Source organism: Marmota flaviventris, chromosome 10 (genome assembly GCF_047511675.1).
Source record: "Marmota flaviventris isolate mMarFla1 chromosome 10, mMarFla1.hap1, whole genome shotgun sequence".
Classification (NCBI taxonomy): Eukaryota; Metazoa; Chordata; class Mammalia; order Rodentia; family Sciuridae; genus Marmota; species Marmota flaviventris.
In genome coordinates, this window is record NC_092507.1 from 119,941,849 (window position 1) to 119,964,567 (window position 22,719).

The following is a 22,719-nucleotide window of genomic DNA, read 5'->3' on the forward strand; positions in this document are numbered from 1 at the left end:
GAAAAAAAAATGAGAGAAAAAAAAGAGAGGTATATTGCTAGAACTGATATATGGTTGCCAATATTCTACTTTACTAAATAAATACATTTTAAGCCTACTAACATTTTCACTTCATAAAAAATTACCACCTAAAAAGATAAGGATAAAGTATATGTGCCTTTAAAGTAATGTATACAACTAATTAATAGTGTGATTAAGCATAATTTAATTTTCTTACTTTTTTTTTTTTTTTTTTTGGTACTGGGGATTGAACCCAAGGAGACTCAACTACCCAGCCACATCCCAAGCCCTTCTTTTTTTTTTTTTAAGAGAGAGAGAGAGAATTTTAATATTTATTTTTTAGTTTTCAGTGGACACAACATCTTTCTTTGTATATGTGCTAACCCGGGCCGCACGCATGCCAGGCAAGCGCGCTACCACTTGAGCCACATCCCCAGCCCCCAAGTCCTTCTTTATATTTTATTTAGAGACAGGGTCTTGCTAAGTTGCTTAGGGCCTCACTAAATTGCTGAGGCTGGCTTTGAATTTGCGATCCTCCTATCTCAGCCTCCCAAGTAGCTGGGATTACATGCATGTGCCACCACTCCCTGCTATTACTCACTATTTTAAAACTCTATTTTTCTAATTTTTTCATGAATGAAAACATCATTATAAATCAGTGGTTTATGTCTTTAATTATCAACAGAAATTCTTAGATCCTGTCATTATGCCATTTTCTTCTGTATGTAAAAGTGTCCGTCACAGTCTTCTTTTCTTATAAACTTTAGAATATGCTTTGAGTATTGGAAACATTTAAAACATTAATGACTTACTGAATTAAATACTCATTTCTTTTGATACATTGAAGTGACTGATCATGAACTACGCTGTGATGTTAAGGTTGATGTGATAGACAGCATTGAAATTGTATCTCGGACCCGGGAACTCTATGTAGATGATTCACCTCTGGAACTGATGGTGAGGGCATTGGATGCTGAAGGTAAAGAACCTCAGAGGATTCAACCAAATTACCTAAAATAAAATAATATTCTTTTAAGTATAGCTCATGGAGACAGGAGCTTGAGTGATAAAAATAGATTGGAAGTAAGACTTATTTTCCCATTTGGAGCTCATGTAGATAAGGAATTAATGATTCTGAGTATGTTCATGTATTAGCTACATTCTCGCATAAACCATCCTATTAATTATCTCTGAACTTTTCTTAAATATCTAAATTCTGCTGCTGAGCTTCTGTTGATGGTCTCTCTAGATGTGGGTGTGGTGGCACATGCCTATAATCCTAGTGACTGGGAGCTGAGGCAGGAGGATTGCAAGTTCAAGGCCAGCCTGGGCTACTTAATGAGACACTGTCTTAAAAAAATAAAATAGACTGGGGATGTTACTCAGTGGTTGAATGCCCCTGGGTTCAATACCCAGTACCAAAAAAGAACACTTTGAATTTTTCTGTGGTGTTTTCTTTTGTCTTTTAATGCTAGGGATCATAAACCAGGACCTTCACACCAGCTCTACCACTGAACAACATCCCCAGCCCTGTTAGCTCTACTTTTTGATCAGTCTACTTCTTATAGGCCAGGAGGATTAAATGTAAATTTGTGAAAAAGTTTGATATTTAAGTTAGTCTTTCTTGAAACTGATTTTATATTGCTTTAGATACACTATACTAATACTGTAATATGGTATTAAAAACATTTAGGGCTAAAGATATAGTTCAGTGATAGAGTGCTTGCTTAGCATGCCCAAGGCCTGCTTATTATGCATGAGTCCCTGGGTTTCCTCCCCAGCATTGAAAAAAAACTAATTTTATTACCACTTTCTTTTTAAACTTTTTAGTAAAGAGTATTTTAAAATTTTTATTTATTACTAAGAATTGAACTCAGGGGCACTTAACCACTGAGACACATCTCCAGCCCTCTTTTACTTTTATAAATTTTGAGACAGGATCTCGCTGAGTTGCTTGGGGTCTTGCTAAATTGCTGAAGCAGGCTTTGAACTTGCAATCCTCCTGCCTCAGCCTCCCAGCCTCTGGGATTACAGATGTACACCACTGCATTGGCAAGAGTAATTTTTTTTTAATCTGAAAAATGAAATATTCTGCAATCTAGTTCTTATAAAAATTTGAAATCAGAATTAAGGATGCTAGTAAACCATCAGGTAGGTAGATATAGGGTAACCTTTCTGTAAAAAGAATGCAGCATAATGTCAACTGGAACTTAATCAACTGAGTCCTGTTTATTTTCTTGCTGTATAAGAAAGCTTGTACAGCAGCACTTACATTGTTTGTGTAGGGATCTTCCTCAGATATGTGTGCTTCAATTCATTAATCCTTTTATTTGTTATTTAGAAGGCATAAAAATAGCATTTTAGTTAGGTTTTCTTTTCTTGTTCAAGATGCCTGAACATTTTTGAATATGTGATTCTATCTTGTCTGCATTTGGCTTGCTCTACAGGAAATACTTTTAGTAGTTTGGCAGGGATGATGTTTGAGTGGAGCATTGCCCAGGATAACGACCCAGCAAGAGAGGAACGGTCTAGCAAAATTAGGTAAACTTGAAACCAACATAAATCATCTCACTTTGAAGGAGACATCTGCCATTGGGTGGCACACTGAACAGTAACTATTTGTGTGAATCTTGATAATCCACTGTCTGGACTTTTTTGAAACAAATAAATTGACTAGGGAAAATGTCTTTGACAAAAGGATGTATAGTATACGTAGGTATACCTTTATTATGGCTTAATTTGAGCCACTGTAGAGGATTCCCTCTGTGAGCTCAGGACTATATAATGATTTGAGTCAGGTATATCTCCTGGCAGTTTTGTTGTTCAAGTTATTTTCATGTGCTGAAATAGAGTAAGATAATGGTATGAAATTTTATATTCAGTACCAAAGAATAGATCCCTGACAACCCAAATTTTAGTTATACAACAATTTTAGCCATAGTCACAAATATTTTTCATAGTCAGAAATTTTAAAACTTTCTATACTGTATAGACATTAAAGAGACTGTGTTTAAAATCTCTTAAGACTTTTGGAAGACGGTATTGTTTGATTCTGCTGAAAGCAAATCTTATATTATGTCTTTAGGATTCTGAAATTCTCTGAAGCAGAATATTCTCCTCCACACTATATAGCTGAGATGGAAAATGAAGAGAAACAAGGAGATGTGATTTTGGTGTCTGGAATTAGGACTGGTGCTGCTATTGTAAAAGTTAGAATTTATGAACAATTCTATAAGGTAAAAAGTTTGTGCCATATACTTTTTTTCTGATAATCTTGCCTATGGAGATATAGTTGCTTATGCTTATCTATGATAACCTGATAAGAAACCTAACCTGAGTATGATTTGGGCCAGTAGTTTATCATTTAATTGGAAAAGTCATTTGAAGAGAATAAACTTAAAAAAAACATTTGTATTCCTCAAACATTTTAGAGTATTACTTAATTATAATTTCAAATATGCCTGGCATTTTCTCTTAAAACATTCTCAATAATATATATTAGCTATTTATAAGTGTAAATATGATAGCATTTTATTTACCAATCCTTTGATATAGGTCCAAAGCCTTTCTTCAGCCATAAATTCACTGTTTAGAAACCTACTTACTTTTTCTTACATAAACCTCAGTTTCTAGTTTCATTTTCTTCTATGATCAAGTGAAAATTCAGACATGTGATGCACTCAGAGTGTAGACTTCTATAACTTTCAAGGATTTCTGCCCCAATTCTTCACTTTTCTAACCCACATCTAATTTGATAGCACTTATTAGCCGCTTGCCTTTAACTTCTTTTCAAAACATTTCATTTTTTTTTTGTAAAAACAACAGCTCTCTTTTCACATCCATGCTTTTTATTTTAATGTATATAAATTTACAGTTATATCTGCAGAAATAAGTTTGAAAAAAACAAATGCCTTTTGGTAAGCATTTATTTCATAAGGCAGAAATACAAGTGGTAGAGATCCTAGAGAGCAGCCCAACCACCTGGTGTTGGGTTAAGTCTTCCCAAGAATCAGTCGATCAACAGGGAGTAGAAAGTGATGTGATGTGCATGGCAGTCAACTAGAGGTTGGCTATAAGAACTTCTGCTGCATATCGACCGACAGGTCTTACCTTTCTTTACTTTGGCATAACTTGCCTATTTGCCTATTTCTTTTTTAGAAGTGTTTTCATTTTTTAATAGTCTGAGTGACTTAAAACATCATTACAATAGTAAGATTCATGGTCACTTTTTCAGGCTAATGAAATTATACTTGTGATTTTGAAAGCATTTAAAAATCTTTATTTAAAAACTTTAAAGAAACATATATGAAGTGAACTTTTTAAAAAAATTTTTTGGGGGGTTGTAGATGGACACAATACCTTCATCTTATTTATTTTTATATGGTGCTAAGGATCAAACCCAGTGCCTCCCACGTGCCAGGCAAGTGCTCTACCACTGAGTCACAACCCCAGCCCCAGGAAGTGAGCTTTTAACAAGGAAGATGGCCTTGAGGATTTTACCTATGGAAACTGTTCTTTTCCTTCCTCTTTTAGAAAGTGGCAGCAGCACTGATACGTCTGCTTGTTTTGGAAAATATATTTCTTATACCATCCCATGATATTTATCTCTTAGTAGGAGCATATATTAAATACCAAGTTGCAAAAATGGTTCAGGGAAGAATGACAGGTAAGTTTATTTTATTTTTTTTTGTTTCTAATATACTCTAAGGTTTGAGAATCTCTTTTTTTTTTTTTAATTTTTTATTGTGGGTAGGTAAGTTTATTTATCTTTTCCTGTGACTCACATTTCTCAGATCCTTTCTGCAGATGACAAAACAACTACCCCACATTATATATGAAAAATATTTCCTTGTATTTCTTAGATTGTGTGATAAAGTACTTTGTAATTGCTGTACTTGAACTACTACTGAATAGAGATAGGCCTCGTATCTTGAATAGGTACATGCCAGGCTATTCCTGGCAGTTCATTAGTTTTTTAAAAATAATTTTAGTTGTAGATGGATACAATATGTTTATTTTGTTTAGTTTTTTTTTAATGTGGTGCTGGGTATTGAACCCAGTGCCTCATGCATGCAAGTGCTCTACCAATGAGCCACAACCCCAGCCCAGTTTTAAAAACATTTTTTTAGTTATTGATAGACCTTTATTTTATTACTTATATGTGATGCTGAGAATCGAACTCAGTGCCTCACACATGCCAGGCAAGTGCACTACTGCAGAGCTACAGCCCCAGCCCCTAGTTTATTAGTTTTTAAGAATGCAAACAATACTGTTGGGTGAGGTGGCACTAAGTTGCCTGGGCTGGAGGATCAAAAGTTTGAGGGCAGCCTAGGCAACTTGGTGAGATCCTCAAAATATAAAGGGCTGGGTATACAGCTCAGTGGTGGAGTGTCCCTGGGCTTAATCTCCATTACCAAAAAAAAAAAAAAAAAAAAGAAGAATACAAACAATACCAATAATCAATTGGAATTGGTAGTACTCCCAATCAAATGGCTACCTGTAGAAATTCATCATTGTGGGGAAAAATCAGAAGAAGAACACCCTTAAAAAGGCCTGTTTTCTGGGCTGGAGTTGTGGCTCAGTGGTAGAGCACTTGCCTCACACATGTAAGGCACTGGGTTTGATTCTCAGCACAACATATAAGTAAATGAATAAAATAAAGGTTCATCAACAACTAAAAAAATATTTTAAAAAAAGGCCTGTTTCCTTCCTGATTTTCCTCTTACAACCCAGTGCTACACCATTATTCTCTACAGTAGCTCTGTCATTACATTTATATGTCTTTTATGTCTTACAGAGGTGAAATTTCCCCTGGAACATTATATACTGGAATTGCAAGACCATAGATTTACACGTAATGGGTCTCTTTCTGGGAAAGTGGCTTTACTGGATGAGAGAACAGCCACGGTGACTGCCCTCCGACTAGGCCAAACTAATCTTGTCTTTGTTCACAAAAGTATCCTTTTCTTTTGTTCAAGTTTATCTGCCAATCTAACTTTCCTGAGCATACTAGATATGTTCCTTGGTAAAGAGTTTATTAAGATTGATTATAATATACTGCTTATCTTTCTTTTGTGGTGCTAGGGATTGAACTGAGGGTTTTCTGCATACTAAGCAACTCACTGTTTTTCTATGTGTTTCAATTATTTTTTTAACAAAGAACTGTTTTTGTCTTAATTTCTAACAAATGAGAGATAAGAAAAGGAGAGTAGTTGGAACTTGGGATCTGTTGACTTCAATGCTTATTTGTATCCTCCATCGATTAAAATTGGGAGACTGGGGATAATGGAGTTTGGAGGAACATACATGAGTTTTGTTTAATTTTTCCTTTCCTATTTTTACATGATAATTGTGAAAAGATGGTATTGTCCATAGAAGATATTTAATTAAGATTTTAAACATTTGAGTTGAGAGTAATTTTAAAATTCACTAAAACTACTCTGTAAGGATTGAACAAAGAGAGATTCAAGGAGCTCTAATATAGTTAAGGAAAACAAAACAGAATGAAGATTTAAATTTAAAAAAATACATAAATATGATTTGGACTTCATTTTTTTCAGTGTTTAATTTGGAAGTATTTCCTATTTTTAAATATTTCAATCTAAAAAGAATTACTTCACACAGTAAATATCAGTTATATTTCTACTGTATGCTCAACAATGTTCAAAACACTGAGGATACAGACTGCTATTTTACCCAGGATAGTTAGGGAAGTCCTCTCTGATAAGGTCACATTGGAGTAATGAGCCTTGCAGATATCTGGGTGAAAGATCTCCAGGAAGGGGAAATAGCAGTTGCAAAGGTTCTGAAGCAGAACCATGTTTGGTATGCTTACAGAAACATGAGGAATAAAATAAGGCTACACTGAAGTGAATCAGGGGAAAGTAGCAGAAGAGGTGATAGAGTAGGGGAGGGATAGATTACGTAGGGCCGAGTAGGCTTACTCTCAGTAAAACTGGACAGATACAGCACTTGTAGAATGTGATAGATGTTTTTATTATTTGTCTGATCCATATTGAAGAGAGTTATTGACCCAAAGTTGTTTGTTCTTTAAGGTGCCTAGGATATTTGTCAACAAACACAAAATAAACTAAGTCATTCAGTATATGTTGAGCCCTACCTATGTGTCAGGCACATCCATGAAAATCCCTAGGCAAACCTAATTTTTTTCCATATTCTAGTCTGTATAGTTACTTATTACAAAGTAGCAAATATTAAAATACATTATACTTGACTATTTATGTCTTTCTTGAGCAAGTGGATGGTGACTATTCATAATTTGTCTAGCACCTGTTAAAAAGGGAGAGAGAAAGAAAGAAAGAAAAGGATAGAAGAAAGAGCAGGGTGCAGTGTCACACGCCTGGCATGTCACATCACAGGCATGTGACAGGATGGGAGACTGAGGTAGGATGATCACAAATTCGAGGCCAGTCTCGGCAACTTAGTGGAGCCCTAAGCAACTTGGCAAGACCCTGTCTCAAAATCAAAAAATAAAAAAGGCTGGAAATGTGGCTCAGGTATAAAGCACTTCTAGGTTAAAGCACTCAGTACTGCAATTAATCAATAAAATAAAATGTAGAAAAACCAGGAGAGAGGAGTTTCACCAAGTGAGGACCTTAAAAAGAGGAGACTGTGTGAAATCCGATGGAGATATTAAGTAAGGTTATATTCAGTACAAGGTCCCGGGGCACCTTGTCAATTAAAACACAATGGCATTGAAAACAAAAAGAAAAATGAGGTAGAAGATTGGAAAAGACCTAAAAATAACTTTTTTAAAATAGGAGAAATTTGACCATGGCAAAGATATTGAGAAATGAGAGCCAGTTGATGGAGCAAGTTTTCTGACAGGCAAGAGAAAATTAATTTTAGGGTAGGATTAACTTGAAGGTAGAATATTTTATTTGATGGAGGAATAAATTGGTTTAGAGAATTGTGGAGATGTTTCATCTGCAAAATGAAGGGAATATTGTATTTCTGAATTTCCTTATTTTACAAGCATTGTATTCACATATCAGAACCAAGTCTAGTTTGGCACCTAGTTACCTATCCAATCTTTATTTTCTTTCTTTCTTTCTTTTTTTATTTAATTTTTCTTTTTTTTATTTGTTTTAATTAGTTACACAGGATAGTACAATGATCTTGACATTTGAATTATACATTTGAATCAGATGGGGTATAATTTCTCATTTTTCTGAGTGTACAGGGTTTTTTTTACATATATATGTAAAATATATATAATATGTTGTGGATGGACGCAATACCTTTATTTACTTTTTTTAATGTGGTGCTGAGGATCGAACCCAGTGTCTCACATGTGCTAGGCAAGCGCCATACCACTGAGCCCCAGCTCCAATCTTTATTTTTTTAATTCTTATTATTATTATTATTTTTTTTTGATACCAGAGATTGAGCCCAGAGACACTCAACCACTGAGCCACATTCCAGCCCTTTTTAATTTTTAATTTTAATTTTTATTTTGAGACAGGATCTTGTTTAGAGCCTTACTAAGTTGCTAAAGCTGGCTATGAATTCACGATCCTGCTGCTGTAGCCTCCCAAGATTCTGGGATGAAAGGCATGCCACCTTGCCTGGTGCCTATACAATCTTTAGAAAAGTTGCTTTAATTAATAGCTTAAAATATTCTTTAACGGGCTGGGGATGTGGCTCAAGCGGTAGCGCGCTCGATCCTCAGCACCACATACAAACAAAGATGTTGTGTCCGCCGAAAACTAAAAAATAAATATTAAAAATTCTCTCTCTCTCTTTCTCTTTAAAAAAATAAAACTGTGTCCTTGCCAATCTTTTTAAAAAATATATTCTTTAACATGTTAATTTTATCTGTTTATCCATGTATAGGTTAGATAGTCTTCATAGCTCATTTGGAGTATATGAAGCAGCTGTAAAAATTTGATCTCATACTAAATATTATTTTACTTTCATTATCTCTGTAAAATATAAAAATAAATTATAACCTAGTCCATGACTGAATTAATACAACTTCTAAATTAGTATACTTTGAATTAGCGAGTGTTTAGTCATCTTAGGTACCTATTTCTCAGAGCAGAATAATTTCTTATTGGCTTTTAGATGTAATGTGTTTTTTTTAACATTTCTTTTTTTTTAAATATTTAATTTTTTTAGGTGTAGATGGACACAACACAATGCCTTTATTTTTTTATGTGGTGCTGAGGATCAAACCTGGATCCCGCCCATGCTAGGCAAGCTCTCAACCACTGAGCCACAATCCCACCCCCTGTAATGTGGTTTTTTAAAAATATTTTTTTAGTTGTGGATGAACCTTTATTTATTTATTTATTTTATTTATTTATATGTGATGCTGAGAATCAAACCCAGTGCCTTATACATGTGAGGCAAGCGCTCCACCACTGAGCCACAGTGTAATAATGTTTTTGAGAGGGAAGCATGTTCCTAATTAGATTGCATATTGACTGATATTAGAATAAATTTATACTTCTGCTATAATTTTTTTGTGGGGGGATTGCATGGGGGGTCCTGAGGATTGATCCCAGGATTACTTTACCACCAAGCTACATCTGCGGCCCTTTTTATTTTGAGAAATGATCTAAGTTGCTGCAGCTGGCCTTGAACTTGTGATCCTTCTACCTTAGCCTCCTCAGTTACTGGGATTAGAGGTGTGTGCCACCATGCTAGAAGTACCTCTGCTATAATGTAGCTGAAGGGGAAATGAGTAACATGATATATAAGTGACCTACAAGTATATGATGGCAAAGAGAAAAGATTTGCAGACAATGATTTTGAAACTACCTGCAGAGCTCTATGCATGTTGCTGGGTAGCAAGTTGTGTATCTCCCCCCACCTATATCACCGCTGTTTTTCTCTTGAGCCAAAAGGTCTCTTCCTCCCGTATGGTGCCACCTGTCTTGAATTTCATATTGGACTCCTATGTAAGAATTTATTTGGAGAAAGAGTTCTTCAGCTAAATGAATTTTAAAAAACACAGAGCATAATCTTTCTCCAATTCCACCCACTTCAAGGTTGAAGATCAAGAATACCTAACTCCTGCGATGACTGAGTATCCCACAGATTTTTCTCAGAAGTGTACACATTTAAATTTTGGATTTCTGAAGGAAATAGAAGACAAAATTTTTGTTGTGTGTTTATTATTCTTTGCTTTGGTAGCTTACCTTTTAATTTTTATCCAACTCTGGTCCACATGATTTCCTTAAGCAAAAATTAAGATGTCCATATGCGATCTGTGTCTGGACTCCCAAATTGCACTATACATGTTGTAGAGCCTGGATTTTTAGGTATTTTTAGATAATGGTTTTCAGAAAGTTTAATAATTTATTTTTTTACAGAAAAAATCTTTATTTTTTTATAATTTTTATTGTTGGTTGTAAGTTTAATAATTTAAATGATTTTACTAAAATGGGTGCATTAAAAATTAGAGACCTTAGAGGTCTCAGTCTTTGTTTTGGGACCTAACTAACTTCAAATTCAACTTTACTTGGACATGTTTTGATTAATTGTTCTGGTTAAATTCTATCTGCAAGAGGGAAACATCTTGAAACAGAAACGATCTGAAATCTTCATAATACAATCTTTGGGTTAGGAAAAGAGACTTATGCAAGGGAAAAGGCTGGGCATGGTGGCACATGCCTGTAATCCCAGCAGTTTGGGAGGCTGAGGCAGGAGGATTGCAGATGTGAAGCTAGCCTCAGCAATTTGGCGAGGCTGTAAGCAACCTAGTGAAACCCTGTCTCAAAAAATTAAAAGGGCTGGGGCTGAGGCTCAGTAGTTGAGTGCCCTTGGGTTCAATCCATGATACCAAAAATAAAGAAAGAAAGAAACAGACAGGGTGGGGGCAGAAAGAAAGAAAGAGATGGAAAGAAAAGAAAGAAAGAAAGAAAGGAAGGAAGGAAAAGGAAAGGGAGGAAGGGAGGGAGGGAGGGAGGAAGGAAGGAAGGAAAGAAAGAAAGAAATCAGGAAGGAAATCTTAATGTCCTTAGGCTCTTGAAACAGAGTCTGACTGAAAGAAGCTAGAACTGTCTGGCACATTTTGAATGAGCCTTAATTGTGGTTTGAGCTGTCTACATATATAAGTGACAGTGCTTCTTTATATTTGATATAAGCTAAGTTAAACCATGATTGTTGGAACCCTATTTTCTTTTTTTATGTGGTGCTGGGGATGGAACCCAGTGTCTCACTGGGTAGAGCAAGTGCTCTATCTCTGAGCCAGACCTCAGCCCTTGGAACCTTATGTTGTTATAAAGTTTGAGAGAAGAAACTGAAAGATTTGCTTTGGAAACCTCTCTATTAGCAAGTTTTTGTCTTTTAAAATTTGTTTGTTATTTCATTTTAGAAACATGTTGGCTTCTTCTAATACTTTTGTTTCTTGATTTGTATATAGGATTCACCATCTACCCTGGAGACCGATGGAGTCTAGAGGTGGGACAGGTGTATGTTATTACAATAGAAGTGTTTGATAGAAGCAGCACAAAGGTCTATATTTCAGATGTGAGTTTCTTTTAGATCTTTCTAGTTCCTTTTGTGGATAATTCTTTGAAGGGGCCATCTTTCTGATTAGAAGTTCCTCTTTTTTCCTTTGTTTCCAGACTTTACCTTTGGGAATTCAAGTTACTAGGTTGTTATTATCATTAGAATAACATGATAATATCATAATAACATAATAACCAACTAGTGCTGTCCTTGAGGAATGCTAAACCAGAAGTAAAAAATATAATTCAGTCAGAATTATGGGAAAGAGTTGAAGAGAGCACCAGCGGGAGCACTCTGGAGGAGATCCTTGCTCTATTCTCCCTTTAGAGATGGTTACCTCAGTTTTGTAGTAGTGAGAGGCATCAGGTGTTGTACTTAAGCTCCAGGGTCTTTATTTTCCTCCCCTGAGAACTACCAACTAGTGGTAACATTTACATAGTTTTGATTCCTCCTGTTCATGATACTTGCTACTAATGAAATACTTCAAAAACTAATACCATTTTAAAATTACATCTTCCCGACTTAGAATTTCCATGGGGAAAGCAAAGGTTTTGTTCTTCTTTTTATCCCTTGAATGCATAGCAACAGTTTTGTATATATTTTGGAATTAAAATGGCTTTGGGGAAAGAACATATCTTCAGGTTTGTGTTGCTGTTGTGCTGATTTCAGAATCTCAGGATTACATATGGTTTTCTAGAGGAGTACTTTAAAGAACAACTAACCACTGTGAATGGATCTTACCATGTAGTAAAAGCCTTGAAGGATGGTGTGGTGGTGATAAATGCATCCCTGACTTCCATCGTTCATCAGGTAGGAAGTAAAAGGATGTTCTTTGTATCCTAAAAATGTTGAATAGGGTTAGTTGACTTGATTTACAAGCAGATACAAGACATACCGTTTTTTAGATTTAAAAAAATAAAAAAAAATTTCCTAAATAGTACACTTAACAGTGTACATTCGTACAATTTCCTGTTCAAATCTTTGTTGTTGTCCATAATGTGTGTTTGTCTTCATTGTGTATATATCATTTAGGGTTACTTTAAAAATTATTTCATATGTGTATTTCTCTATGTCATCAAGTACTATATGGAGTACTTTATTCTAAAAATACAAATGGTCAATGTGCCATTTTATTTAGCTCGGTCCCCAACATTGAGCTTTTATTTTATTTCCTATATTTTACTATTGTAAATGGCATACCTAAATATTTTTGTACATTTTTTCTCATTTTGCTTAATTTCCATATGGCATAATACCAGAAATGGAGGCATTACTGGATAAATATATGAGAAATTAATCCATTTTAATGCCTTTAAATTATAGAAGTTCCCTGATTTGGGGGGTGAGTACTGGGCATTGAACCCAGGGCACTTTACCACTGAGCTATATTACCAGCCCTTTTTATTTTGGGGTGAGGGTCTCCAGACCTGGCCTCAAACTTGTCACTCTCCTGCCTCAGCTTCCTGAGTTACTGGGATTACAGGCGTGTGCGACAGTGCACAATTTAAAGTATCCTGATTTTTTTAATACTTTTTTTTAGTTGTAGTTGGACACAATACCTTTATTTATTTATTTGTTAATATTTATTGTTTAGTTATAATTGGACGTAATACCTTTATTTTGTTTACTTATTTTTATGTGGTGCTGAGGATAGAACCCAGCGCCTCGCACCTGCTAGGCGAGCTTTTTGCCGCTGAGCCACAGCCACAGCCCCTAAAGTGTCCTGATTTTTAATAGCCTGCCAGCATTCTTCCCTTCCCCAAATTATGTTGTTCTAATGCTCCCTTCATTCAATTTTTCCATATAAAATCCCAAGTTACCCTTTACCTTCATTCAATACAATATTGTCATATTAATTCTTCTAATTAATTGTCTCTCATATTCATTTTTTACTGTCCCTACTGCTATCTTTAACCTAGCTTCCTGATATTCCTATCTTCAGTCTTGCCCCTAATTGAATGATAGTCTAAAAACTACAAAAATTATTTATGTATTTACCTGTTTAGATATGTTTGATAGCTTCTTTTTGATGCTTTTTTTTTTTTAACCAGGAACTGAACCAAGGGGCACTTTACTTCTGAGCCACATCCCCAACCCTTTTTATTATTTTATTCTGAGACAGAGTCTTGCTAAGTTTAGCCTTGCTAAATTGCTGAGGGCTAACCTCAAACTTGTGATCCTCCAGCCTCAACCTCCCAAGTCACTGGGATTATAGTTGTGCACCACTGTTCCCAGCTTCCTTTTGATTTCAAGGTGAAGTTTAAACTTCTCAATATGGTTTTATAGGACTCTATATAGAGATTACAAACTGGTGGCCTGCAGACTCTCTGGTTTGTAGACTTTTTGTTTTGGCATGTTAAGTTTCTTTCTTTAATTTGTGTGTATATCTGTATATGTTTCTTTTTTAAAAATATTTTTTAACTGTAGTTGACACAATACCTTTATTTTATTTATTTATTTATATGTGGTGCTGAGGATCAAACCCAGGGCCTGGCATGTGCTGAGGAGCACTATACCACTGAGCCACAACCGCAGCCCCTGTGTATGTTTCTTTCTGTGTGTGTGTGTGTGTCTGTGTGTGTGTGTGCTGGGGATTATAACTTTCTTCTTAATTGGGAAATTTCAAATAAAACCCAAGATTTCTGATCTTCTAAAAAAATATGAAGGTAAGACAATAATCACTTGGAATAACTAAAAAGTAATTGCACCATTTAGACTCTTTTCAATCTGCCACAATTCTTTTTTGTTTTAAGACAGCTCTCCCTGAATTGCTCGGGGCCTCTCTAAGCTGCTGAGGCTGTCTTTGAATTTGTACTCCTCCTGCCTCAGTTTCCCAAGTTGCTGAGATTACAGGCATGCACCATAGCACCTGGATAACTCACTGTGATTTTTAAAATATAATATTATTATTTTTTAAATTTTGTTTTGTTGGTATCTGGAATTGAACCTAGAGGGGATTTAACCACTTAGCCACATCCCCAGCCCTTCCAGACCTTTTTATTTTTTATTTTGAGACAGGTTCTTGCTAAATTGCTTAGAATTTGCAATTCTCCTGTTTTAGCTTCCCAAATTGCTGGGATTATAGGGTCGCACCACCATGCCTAGTTAGTTATGGTATTTCTGGCAGGAGAACCTGTTTCTAGAATTGTAACCAATTTCTAGAATTGTTTTTAAATCCTACAAGTCCTACTTTTTGAAATGGATAATGATAATTTGCTGTGCTGGATATCAAATCCAGGTCTTATGCTAGCTAGGCACTTGCTCTACCAGTGAGCCACTCTCCCCATCCATAAAATAGTGTTCTGTTTTAAAATCTGAGCTCACTCTGAGATTGGAATGGTGGTTACCAGCGGCTGGGGAAGAGTTGGGAGGAGGAGGGATAGAGAAGAGTTGATTGATAGGTACTAAGCTATAGTTAGGAGCAAGAAGTTTCTGGTGTGCTGTTCCATTGTAGGGTGACTATAGATAATGATGTAGCATATATTTTTAAAAAACTAGAAGAAAGGATTTTGAGAGTTTTAATCATAAAGAAATGATAAGTATTTGAGGAGATGAATGTGTTTAACCTGATTTAAACATTATGCAATATATACATGTATCAAAACATTATGTGGGCTGGGCATGGTGGTGCACACCTGTAATCCCAACTTTTTATTTATCTCAAAATAAAAACTAAAAAGGGGGCTGGGGCTGGGGCTCAGCGGTAGAGTGCTCGCCTTGCACGTGCAGGACCCTAGGTTTGATCCTCAGCACCACATAAAAATAAATGAATAAAATAAGGGTATTGTGCCCAACTACAACTAAAAAATAAGTTAAAAAAAACTAAAAAGGGCTGGGTTTGTGGCTCAGTGGTTGAGCACCCCTTGGTTCAATCCCTGGTACAAAAAAAAAAAAAAAAGCCACAAAAACATTACATGGGCTAGGCACAGTAGCACACATCTATAATTCCATCGACTTAAGAGGCTGAGGCAAAAGGATTGCAGGTTGGAGGCCAGCTTCAGCAACTTAGTGAATCCTGTCTCAAAATAAAAAATGAAACGGTCTGGAGATATAGCTCAGTGACAGAGTATTCCTGGATTCAAACCTTAGTTAAAATAAATAAATAAGAAAACCAAAATGTATAAGATACACATTAATTTGTACACTTTTAATGTTTTTGCATGTCAGTTGGTTTAAAAATTTCTTAGGGGCTGGGGCTGGGGCTCAGTGGTAGAGCACCTGCCTTGCACGTGTGAGGCACTGGGTTCGATCCTCAGCACCACATAAAAACAAACAAAATAGGGGTATTGTGTCTAACTAAAACTAAAAAAAATAAATACTTAAAAAATTTTTTTAAGAAAATCAAAATTAAACTGAGAGATCTGAAACCAAATCTGAGCTCACTTTTTTCTAAAAAAATTATTTTGTTTTGATATTTTTGCCTTTGCCCTATTGTTCATCAAATTCAAACTTGGCCTGAAGATTTTAATTGGCATCTCTTACACTCTTATGGTTTTATTTGTTTGTTTTTTTTTTTGTTTTGTTTTAAATGTTGTCTCACTGGGTTGCCAGGCTGGTCTTGAATTCATGAGCTCAAGTCATGCTCCCATTTCATCCTCCAGTGTAGTTGGGATTATAGACACATACCATCATACCCAGATAGTCACTATATTCTTCTTCTTTTTTTTTTTAAGGTGGACACAATACCTTCATTTTTTTTATGTGTGGTACTGAGGATCAAATCCAGTGCCCTACACGTGCTAGGCAAGTACTCCACCACTGAGCTATTACCCAGGTCCTGTCACTATATTCTTAACTAGAATATATTCTTAAAAAGGTCTTGAGTTTCCTTGTACCTAGTTAAGAGAATTGGAAAATAATTAACTCTTTTTCTGTGTTTGTGTATTATGAATTTATCTGAAAATTTGAAAGATTTTTTTTTTCCTTCATGGTGATGCTAGGGCCCTACACATGCAAAGTAAGTGCTTTACCACTGAGCTACATTCTTAGCCCTGAAGTTTTTATTGAATATATTGGAGCACTTAACCATTTAGAAATATAGTTATCATTAATAACTTTTTAAAACTTTTTATTTTGAAGTTATTATTTTTATTCTGAAGTTACAAAAATAGCACTTGGGATAAGATGATGTACAAATATCCAATAAGCTCATGAAAAGATGTTCAAGATGATTAGTTCATATAGTTGGATCTAAAATGTCCCCTAAAGGCCAGTGCAAAAGGATTGATCACCAGTCTGTGACAATATTAGGAGGTGGAGCCTCATTGGAGGAGGTAGGTCACTGGGAGGGTGTTCTTAATGGATATATTTTGTCCCTGGCCCTTTCCTCCAACTCTCTCTGCTTCCTGACTGCCATGAGGTAAGCAGATCTGCTCTACTATGTGCTCCATGCCATGCATGATATTCTGCCTTACCACAAGTTCATAACCATGGGGCCTCTAAAACCATGAGTCAAAATAAATCTTTTCTCCTTTGTTTTTCTCAGGTATTTTGACAGCAACAAAAAAGCTAGCACGTTAGTAATTAAAAATGCAAATCAAGAGCCACCATGATATACCACTTCACACCCACTAGAATGGCTAAAATAAAAAAGATAGATAAAAAAGACAATAATAAGTGTTGGTGAACATGTAGAGAAATTAGAACCCTATTCAATGTTGAAAGAAATGTAAAATAGTGCAGCCACTTTGGAAAACACATAGCAATTCATTAGAAGTCTGAACATAGAGTTTCAGTGTCATCCAGCAATTCTATTCCTACGTATATATACAAGAGACATATGTTTACCCTAAAACTGGTATATGAGTATTCATAGCAACAGCATTCATAATAATCAGAAAGCAGAAACAGTCCACTGACTGAATGGATAAATAAACATGATCTGTCAATTCAATGGAATATTATTCAGAAATAAAAAGTAACAAAGTACTGATACATGGTACAACTCATATAATTCTTAAAAACATTACTCCACGTGAAAAAAGTCACTTACAAAAGACCATGTGTTGTGTGAGTTCATTTATATGAAAGATTGAATGGGCAAATCTCTGGAGACAAGGTATATTAATGGTTGTTAGCAGAGCTAGAAGGAATGGAGAGCTTGGCGGGTGATAGCTAAGAGGTATGGAATTTCTTTTTGAGGTAATGAAAATATTCTAAAATTGATTGTGATGATGCAAAACTGAATATTCTAAAGCCTCTAAATAATACCCTTTAAATGGGTGAATTGTATTGGCATGTGAATTATATGTCAATAAAACTGTTTAAAATATATATTTATATAGTCTAGAGTGTCCCTTGAACTCTACTTAGTTCTCCCAATGACATCTAAAATAACCTTAGTACAAAGTGAAATCCAGAAAATTAACATTGGTACAATATTTTTAATTAGACTTGAGATGTTATTCTTACATACACTCATTTTTGTGGTGTATGTGTGGTTCTATACAATTTCGCTCCAGATTCATACACCTGCTCCTATCATCATGATATAGAACTGTTCCCTTGTTATAGAGGAAATCCCTTATCCTCTGACAGCCACACCTAATCCAGCCTTTTCCCCATCCCCTAGAATATGTAGTTTATAGTTTTGTTGTCTTGAGGATAGCATATAACTGAAGTTTTACCACCTGTTAAATTTTGAAATTCAGATTTTTTTTTCCTGAGGATTGAACCCAGGACCTTGCACATACTAACTATACAAGCACCCTACCCCTGAGCTACTAAGATTTGCTTTTTTCTTTTTTTTTTGTATTTTTTAGTTGTTGATGGACATAATACCTTTATTTGTTATTTATTTATTTTTAGGTGGTGCTGAGGATCAAATGCATGCCTCACACATGCCAGGCAAGTGCTCTACCACTGAGCTATAATCCCAGCCCAGACTGGCTTTTTTTTTAACTAAGTATAATGCACTTAAGATCCATGCAAATTGTTGCATGTATTATTATTTCATGTTTTAATAATAGATACTATGTGGGAATATTCTTATACATATTTCAGTGTGAATGCAAGTTTTCATTTCTCTGGAATAAATGCCCAAGAGTGAAATTGTTGATCATTTAGTAACCACAAGTTTAGTTTCATTTACTTATTTTTGGTACCAGGGATTGAATCCAGGGTAGCTTAACCACTGAGCCACATCCCCAGCCCTTTTTAGTTTTTATTTTGAGACAGGGTTTCACTAAGTTGTTTAGGGCTTCACTAAGTTGCTGAGGCTGGCCTCAAACTTGAGATCTTCCTGCCTTTACCTCCCAAGTATCTGGGATTACAGGTGCATGCCACCATGCCCCGAATACATAATTAGAAAGTATGTATACCTAGATAATGCATATGTCAAAGAGTAAATCATAATGAAGCACCATTGAAAATTATCACATATCAAAACTTATAGCTAGGGATATAGCTCAGTGATAGAGCTGCTTTATACGTGCAAGGCCCTGGTTCAGGTCCCAACACTGAAAAATAAATTGTGGAAAGTGGTACTTAGAAGTTAGTGATACCTAGGTGGGCATGATGGCACAAGCCTGTAATCCCAGCAACATGGAAGGCTAAATCAAGAAGGTCACAAGTTTGAGGCCAGCCTCAACAATTTAGCAAGCTCCTGTCTCAAAATAAAAACAAAAGGGCTAGTGATGTAGCTTAGTGGTAAAGCACCCCTGGGTTCAATCCCCAATAAAACACATGCATTCCCATATACGCGCACAAAAAAAAGTCAGTGATACCGAAGCACATCTATTAAGAACAACCGAGGGCTGGGGCTGTAGCTCAGTGATAGAGTGTTTGCCTAGCACCTGTGAGGCACTGGGTTCCATCCTTAGCACCACATAAAAATAAAGTAAAGGTACTCTGTCCATCTATAACTACAAAAAAAAAAAAAAAAAAAAAAAAAAAAAGGACAACCAGTTATCTAGATTTTGAATCTTTGGTTCTCTGTTGTCTATTTTTTTTTTTTAAATATTTTTTTTAGTTGTCAATGGACCTTTATTTTATTTATTTATTTTTTATTTTGAGAGAGAGAGAGAATTTTTTAATATTTATTTTTTAGTTTTCGGTGGACACAACATCTTTGCTTGTATGTGGTGCTGAGGATCGAACCCAGGCCGCAGGCATGCCAGGCGAGCGCGCTACCGCTTGAGCCACATCCCCAGCCCTTTATTTTATTTATTGATACATGGTGCTGAGAATCAAACCCAGCGCCTCACACATGCCAGGCAAGTGTTCTGCCACTGAGCCACAACCCCAGCCCCTCTGTTGAATATTTTAACCTGCATGCTTTTCCAAACATTCTGAAAGAGTTTTCTAAATTTTCTTCCACATTAAGCATTCAGCAGCTTTCCACATAATTCTATTCTTCACTGTTTTATTGCATTTTAGGGGTTTTGTTTGGTTTGTCTTTTGGGTTTTGTTTGGTGCTGGGGATTGAACTCAGGGCCTTGCATGGGGCTTGTTCTGCCATTGAGCTGTACTCCCAGCCCTTTATTGCATTTAAAAAAAAAAATCTTTATTAGTTGTTCATGGACCTTTATTTTATTTACTTATTTATATGTGGTGCTGAAAATCGAATCCAGTGCCTCCCATATGCTAGACAAGCGCTCTACCACGGAGCCCAACCCCAGACCCCTTTATTGCATTTTAAAACTTTAAATTTTTTAACATTTTTTCCTTATTTCATCTAGTTCACTTTAAGTTTCATCCTGTTCTAGCCACATCCTCTTTATCCTGGTTTATAGTCTTACCTCTACTTTTATCTCTTATTCATGTCCACATTTTATTGTGTGCCAAGACAGATACAATTGAAGATTTATACCTATATCCTGCAGTAAATTTTTTTCTTTCTTTCTATTTTATACTGGGGGTTGAACCCAGGGATGCTTAACTACTGAGCCATATCCCAGCCCTTTTTATTATTTTTTTAAATTTTTATTTAGAGACAGGGTCTAAATTGCTTAAGGCCTCGCCAAGATGGTAAGGCTGCCTTTGAACTTGTGATTATCAACTGAAAGACTTATTTCAGTTTATGATTCAGCTACCTTGTGAGAATGTAGACAATATCAGGGCCATCATTACAGATATGAAACTGTTGATCAAATATTTTAGGGCTTCTCAAAATTTGGTAAAAAGTTGATTGATAGGAATATAAATTGATTGATTAGTTTTGCCTTCATAGAGAAAATGTCATTGTAATTGTGTGAGGACTGCATTTTACCTGTATAGATTTCCCCAAAACCCTATGCTTGTGTGTGTGTATTTTAGTTGTAGGTAGGCACAATACCTTTATTTTGTTTTTATGTGGTGCTGAGGATTGAACTCAGGGCCTTACACATGCTCACTCTACCGATGAGCTACAGCCACAGTCTCCTGTGCTTACTTTTAAATATAAAGGGAATGCCATACCCCAGCACTTTTAAAATTTTGTTCTAATTAGTTATACATGACAGCAAAATGCATTTTGACACATTGTACACAAACAGAGCACAACTTCTGGCTGTACAGAGTCATCCCAGCACTTTTAAATGTTCTCTTTTCTTCTGAGTAGTTTGTAAAGTTCTTTTGCCTTTGCAGCTTATGAAATTAATTGATGGATGTCTAAGGATCTTTCATTCTGAACTACAGTTCCCTTTCTATGTTTGTTAATCTTTTTATTTTAGAAAATTTTAAACTATGTTTTCTAATTATAGTATTTACTTTAGGTCCAGTAAGATCCCGCCCATTATAAGTGAGCTATAGTAGCTGTGCTTCATTAATGAATATTTGTTTCTTTTAAAGGTAGAAAATTGTTGAATACTTCATTATCACAGTATTTTGCTGATGTTTTCAGTATATATGAATGTATTATGAGAACAATTTTTATAAAATGTATTTTGCTTCCCTTTTTTGTTGCTATAGAATAACAATATTCATCCTGTAAAATGTATAATAAAACACCAGCAAGAAGTGAAGATTTATTTTCCCATCAAGCTTACACCTAACTTTTTGGCATTTCCTCATCATCCTCTGGGCATGTTGTATCGTTATAAAGTACAGGTATCGTATATTATAACATAAGAAATCAGAAAGAGATAAGTCAGCTTCTCTGATAGATTAACTTATTGAAATTTGGTTAATGTTATATTTCATTTCCCCTAACAATCAATCTTTCTTTCTTTCTTCCTTTCTTTCTTTCTTTCAGTTGAACCCAGGGCCACTCAACCACTAAGCCACATCCCCAGCACTTTTTTTTTTTAAATTTATTTTTTAGTTTTAGGTGGACACAATATCTTTATGTGGTGCTGAGAATCGAACCCAATGCCTCATGCATGCTAGGCAAGCGCGCTTAGAATGCATGAGGCACTGGGTTTGATTAGCATGCACCCAGCCCCCCCAGCACTTTTATATTTTATTAGAGACAGAGTCTTGCTGAGTTGCTAAGTGCCTCACTAAGGTTCTGAGGATGGCTTTGAACTCACGATCCTCCTGCCTCTGCCTCCTGAGCTGCTGGGATTATAGGTGTGTGCCACTGTACCCGGCCTCACAATCTTAATACTATAATTTAGTCTTTGATGACCACCAACCACCAAATCATGCTCTTGGATATTATCATCTATAATAAGACTTGATATGCTTTTTGACTCTCATCCATATATCCTTTCTTTGCAAGTTTTATAAAGTTTTGTCAACTTCCCTTGTGTTCTTCTTTTATATATATAAAAGGAGGAAGTACTGAAGACTGAATTGGAGCAATTAAATTACATGCTTTCATAATTATGCAAAATGAACCCCAATATCACATATATCTATAATGAACTAATAAGAATAAATTTAAAGAAGAACACAAGGGAAGTTGACAAAACTTTATAACTTTATATATATATATATTAGTAGATGGACATAATACCTTTATTTTATTTTTATGTGATACAAAGGATCGAACCCAAGTGCCTCACACGTGCTGGGCAAGCACTCTCCCACTAAGCCTCCTCAGAACTTCCTCTTTCCCTCCTCTTGTCCCTCCCCAATTCTCTTTCCGGTTTTTTTTTTTTTTTTTTTTGGTGCTAGGATTGAACCCAGAAGTATTTTACCACAGAGATACATCCCCAATCCTTTTATTTTATTTTATTTAGTTTAAGGCAGAGTCTCACTAAGTTGGTTAGGGCATCTTTACATTGCTGAGGTTCTGAGGTTGGCCTCAAATTTGGAATCCTCCTGCCTCAGCCTCCCAAGTAGCTGGGATTACAGGTGTGTGCCACCACGCCTAGC

General features: G+C 35.6%; 1 protein-coding gene across 2 annotated transcripts in view; it reads left to right on the top strand.

The window, feature by feature from the left end:
• Nup210l (nucleoporin 210 like) overlaps nt 1-22,719 on the top strand; it is a 119,112-nt gene that overhangs the window by 10,701 nt on the left and 85,692 nt on the right. For both annotated transcript variants that reach the window (XM_027920851.2, XM_027920852.2), the window contains exons 3-11: nt 848-979; nt 2,448-2,541; nt 3,086-3,236; nt 4,534-4,666; nt 5,798-5,956; nt 10,221-10,289; nt 11,393-11,499; nt 12,151-12,291; nt 21,370-21,507. In XM_027920851.2, coding sequence (XP_027776652.2) covers nt 848-979; nt 2,448-2,541; nt 3,086-3,236; nt 4,534-4,666; nt 5,798-5,956; nt 10,221-10,289; nt 11,393-11,499; nt 12,151-12,291; nt 21,370-21,507 — 1,124 coding nt within the window. The remainder of the gene's footprint in view (nt 1-847; nt 980-2,447; nt 2,542-3,085; nt 3,237-4,533; nt 4,667-5,797; nt 5,957-10,220; nt 10,290-11,392; nt 11,500-12,150; nt 12,292-21,369; nt 21,508-22,719) is intronic.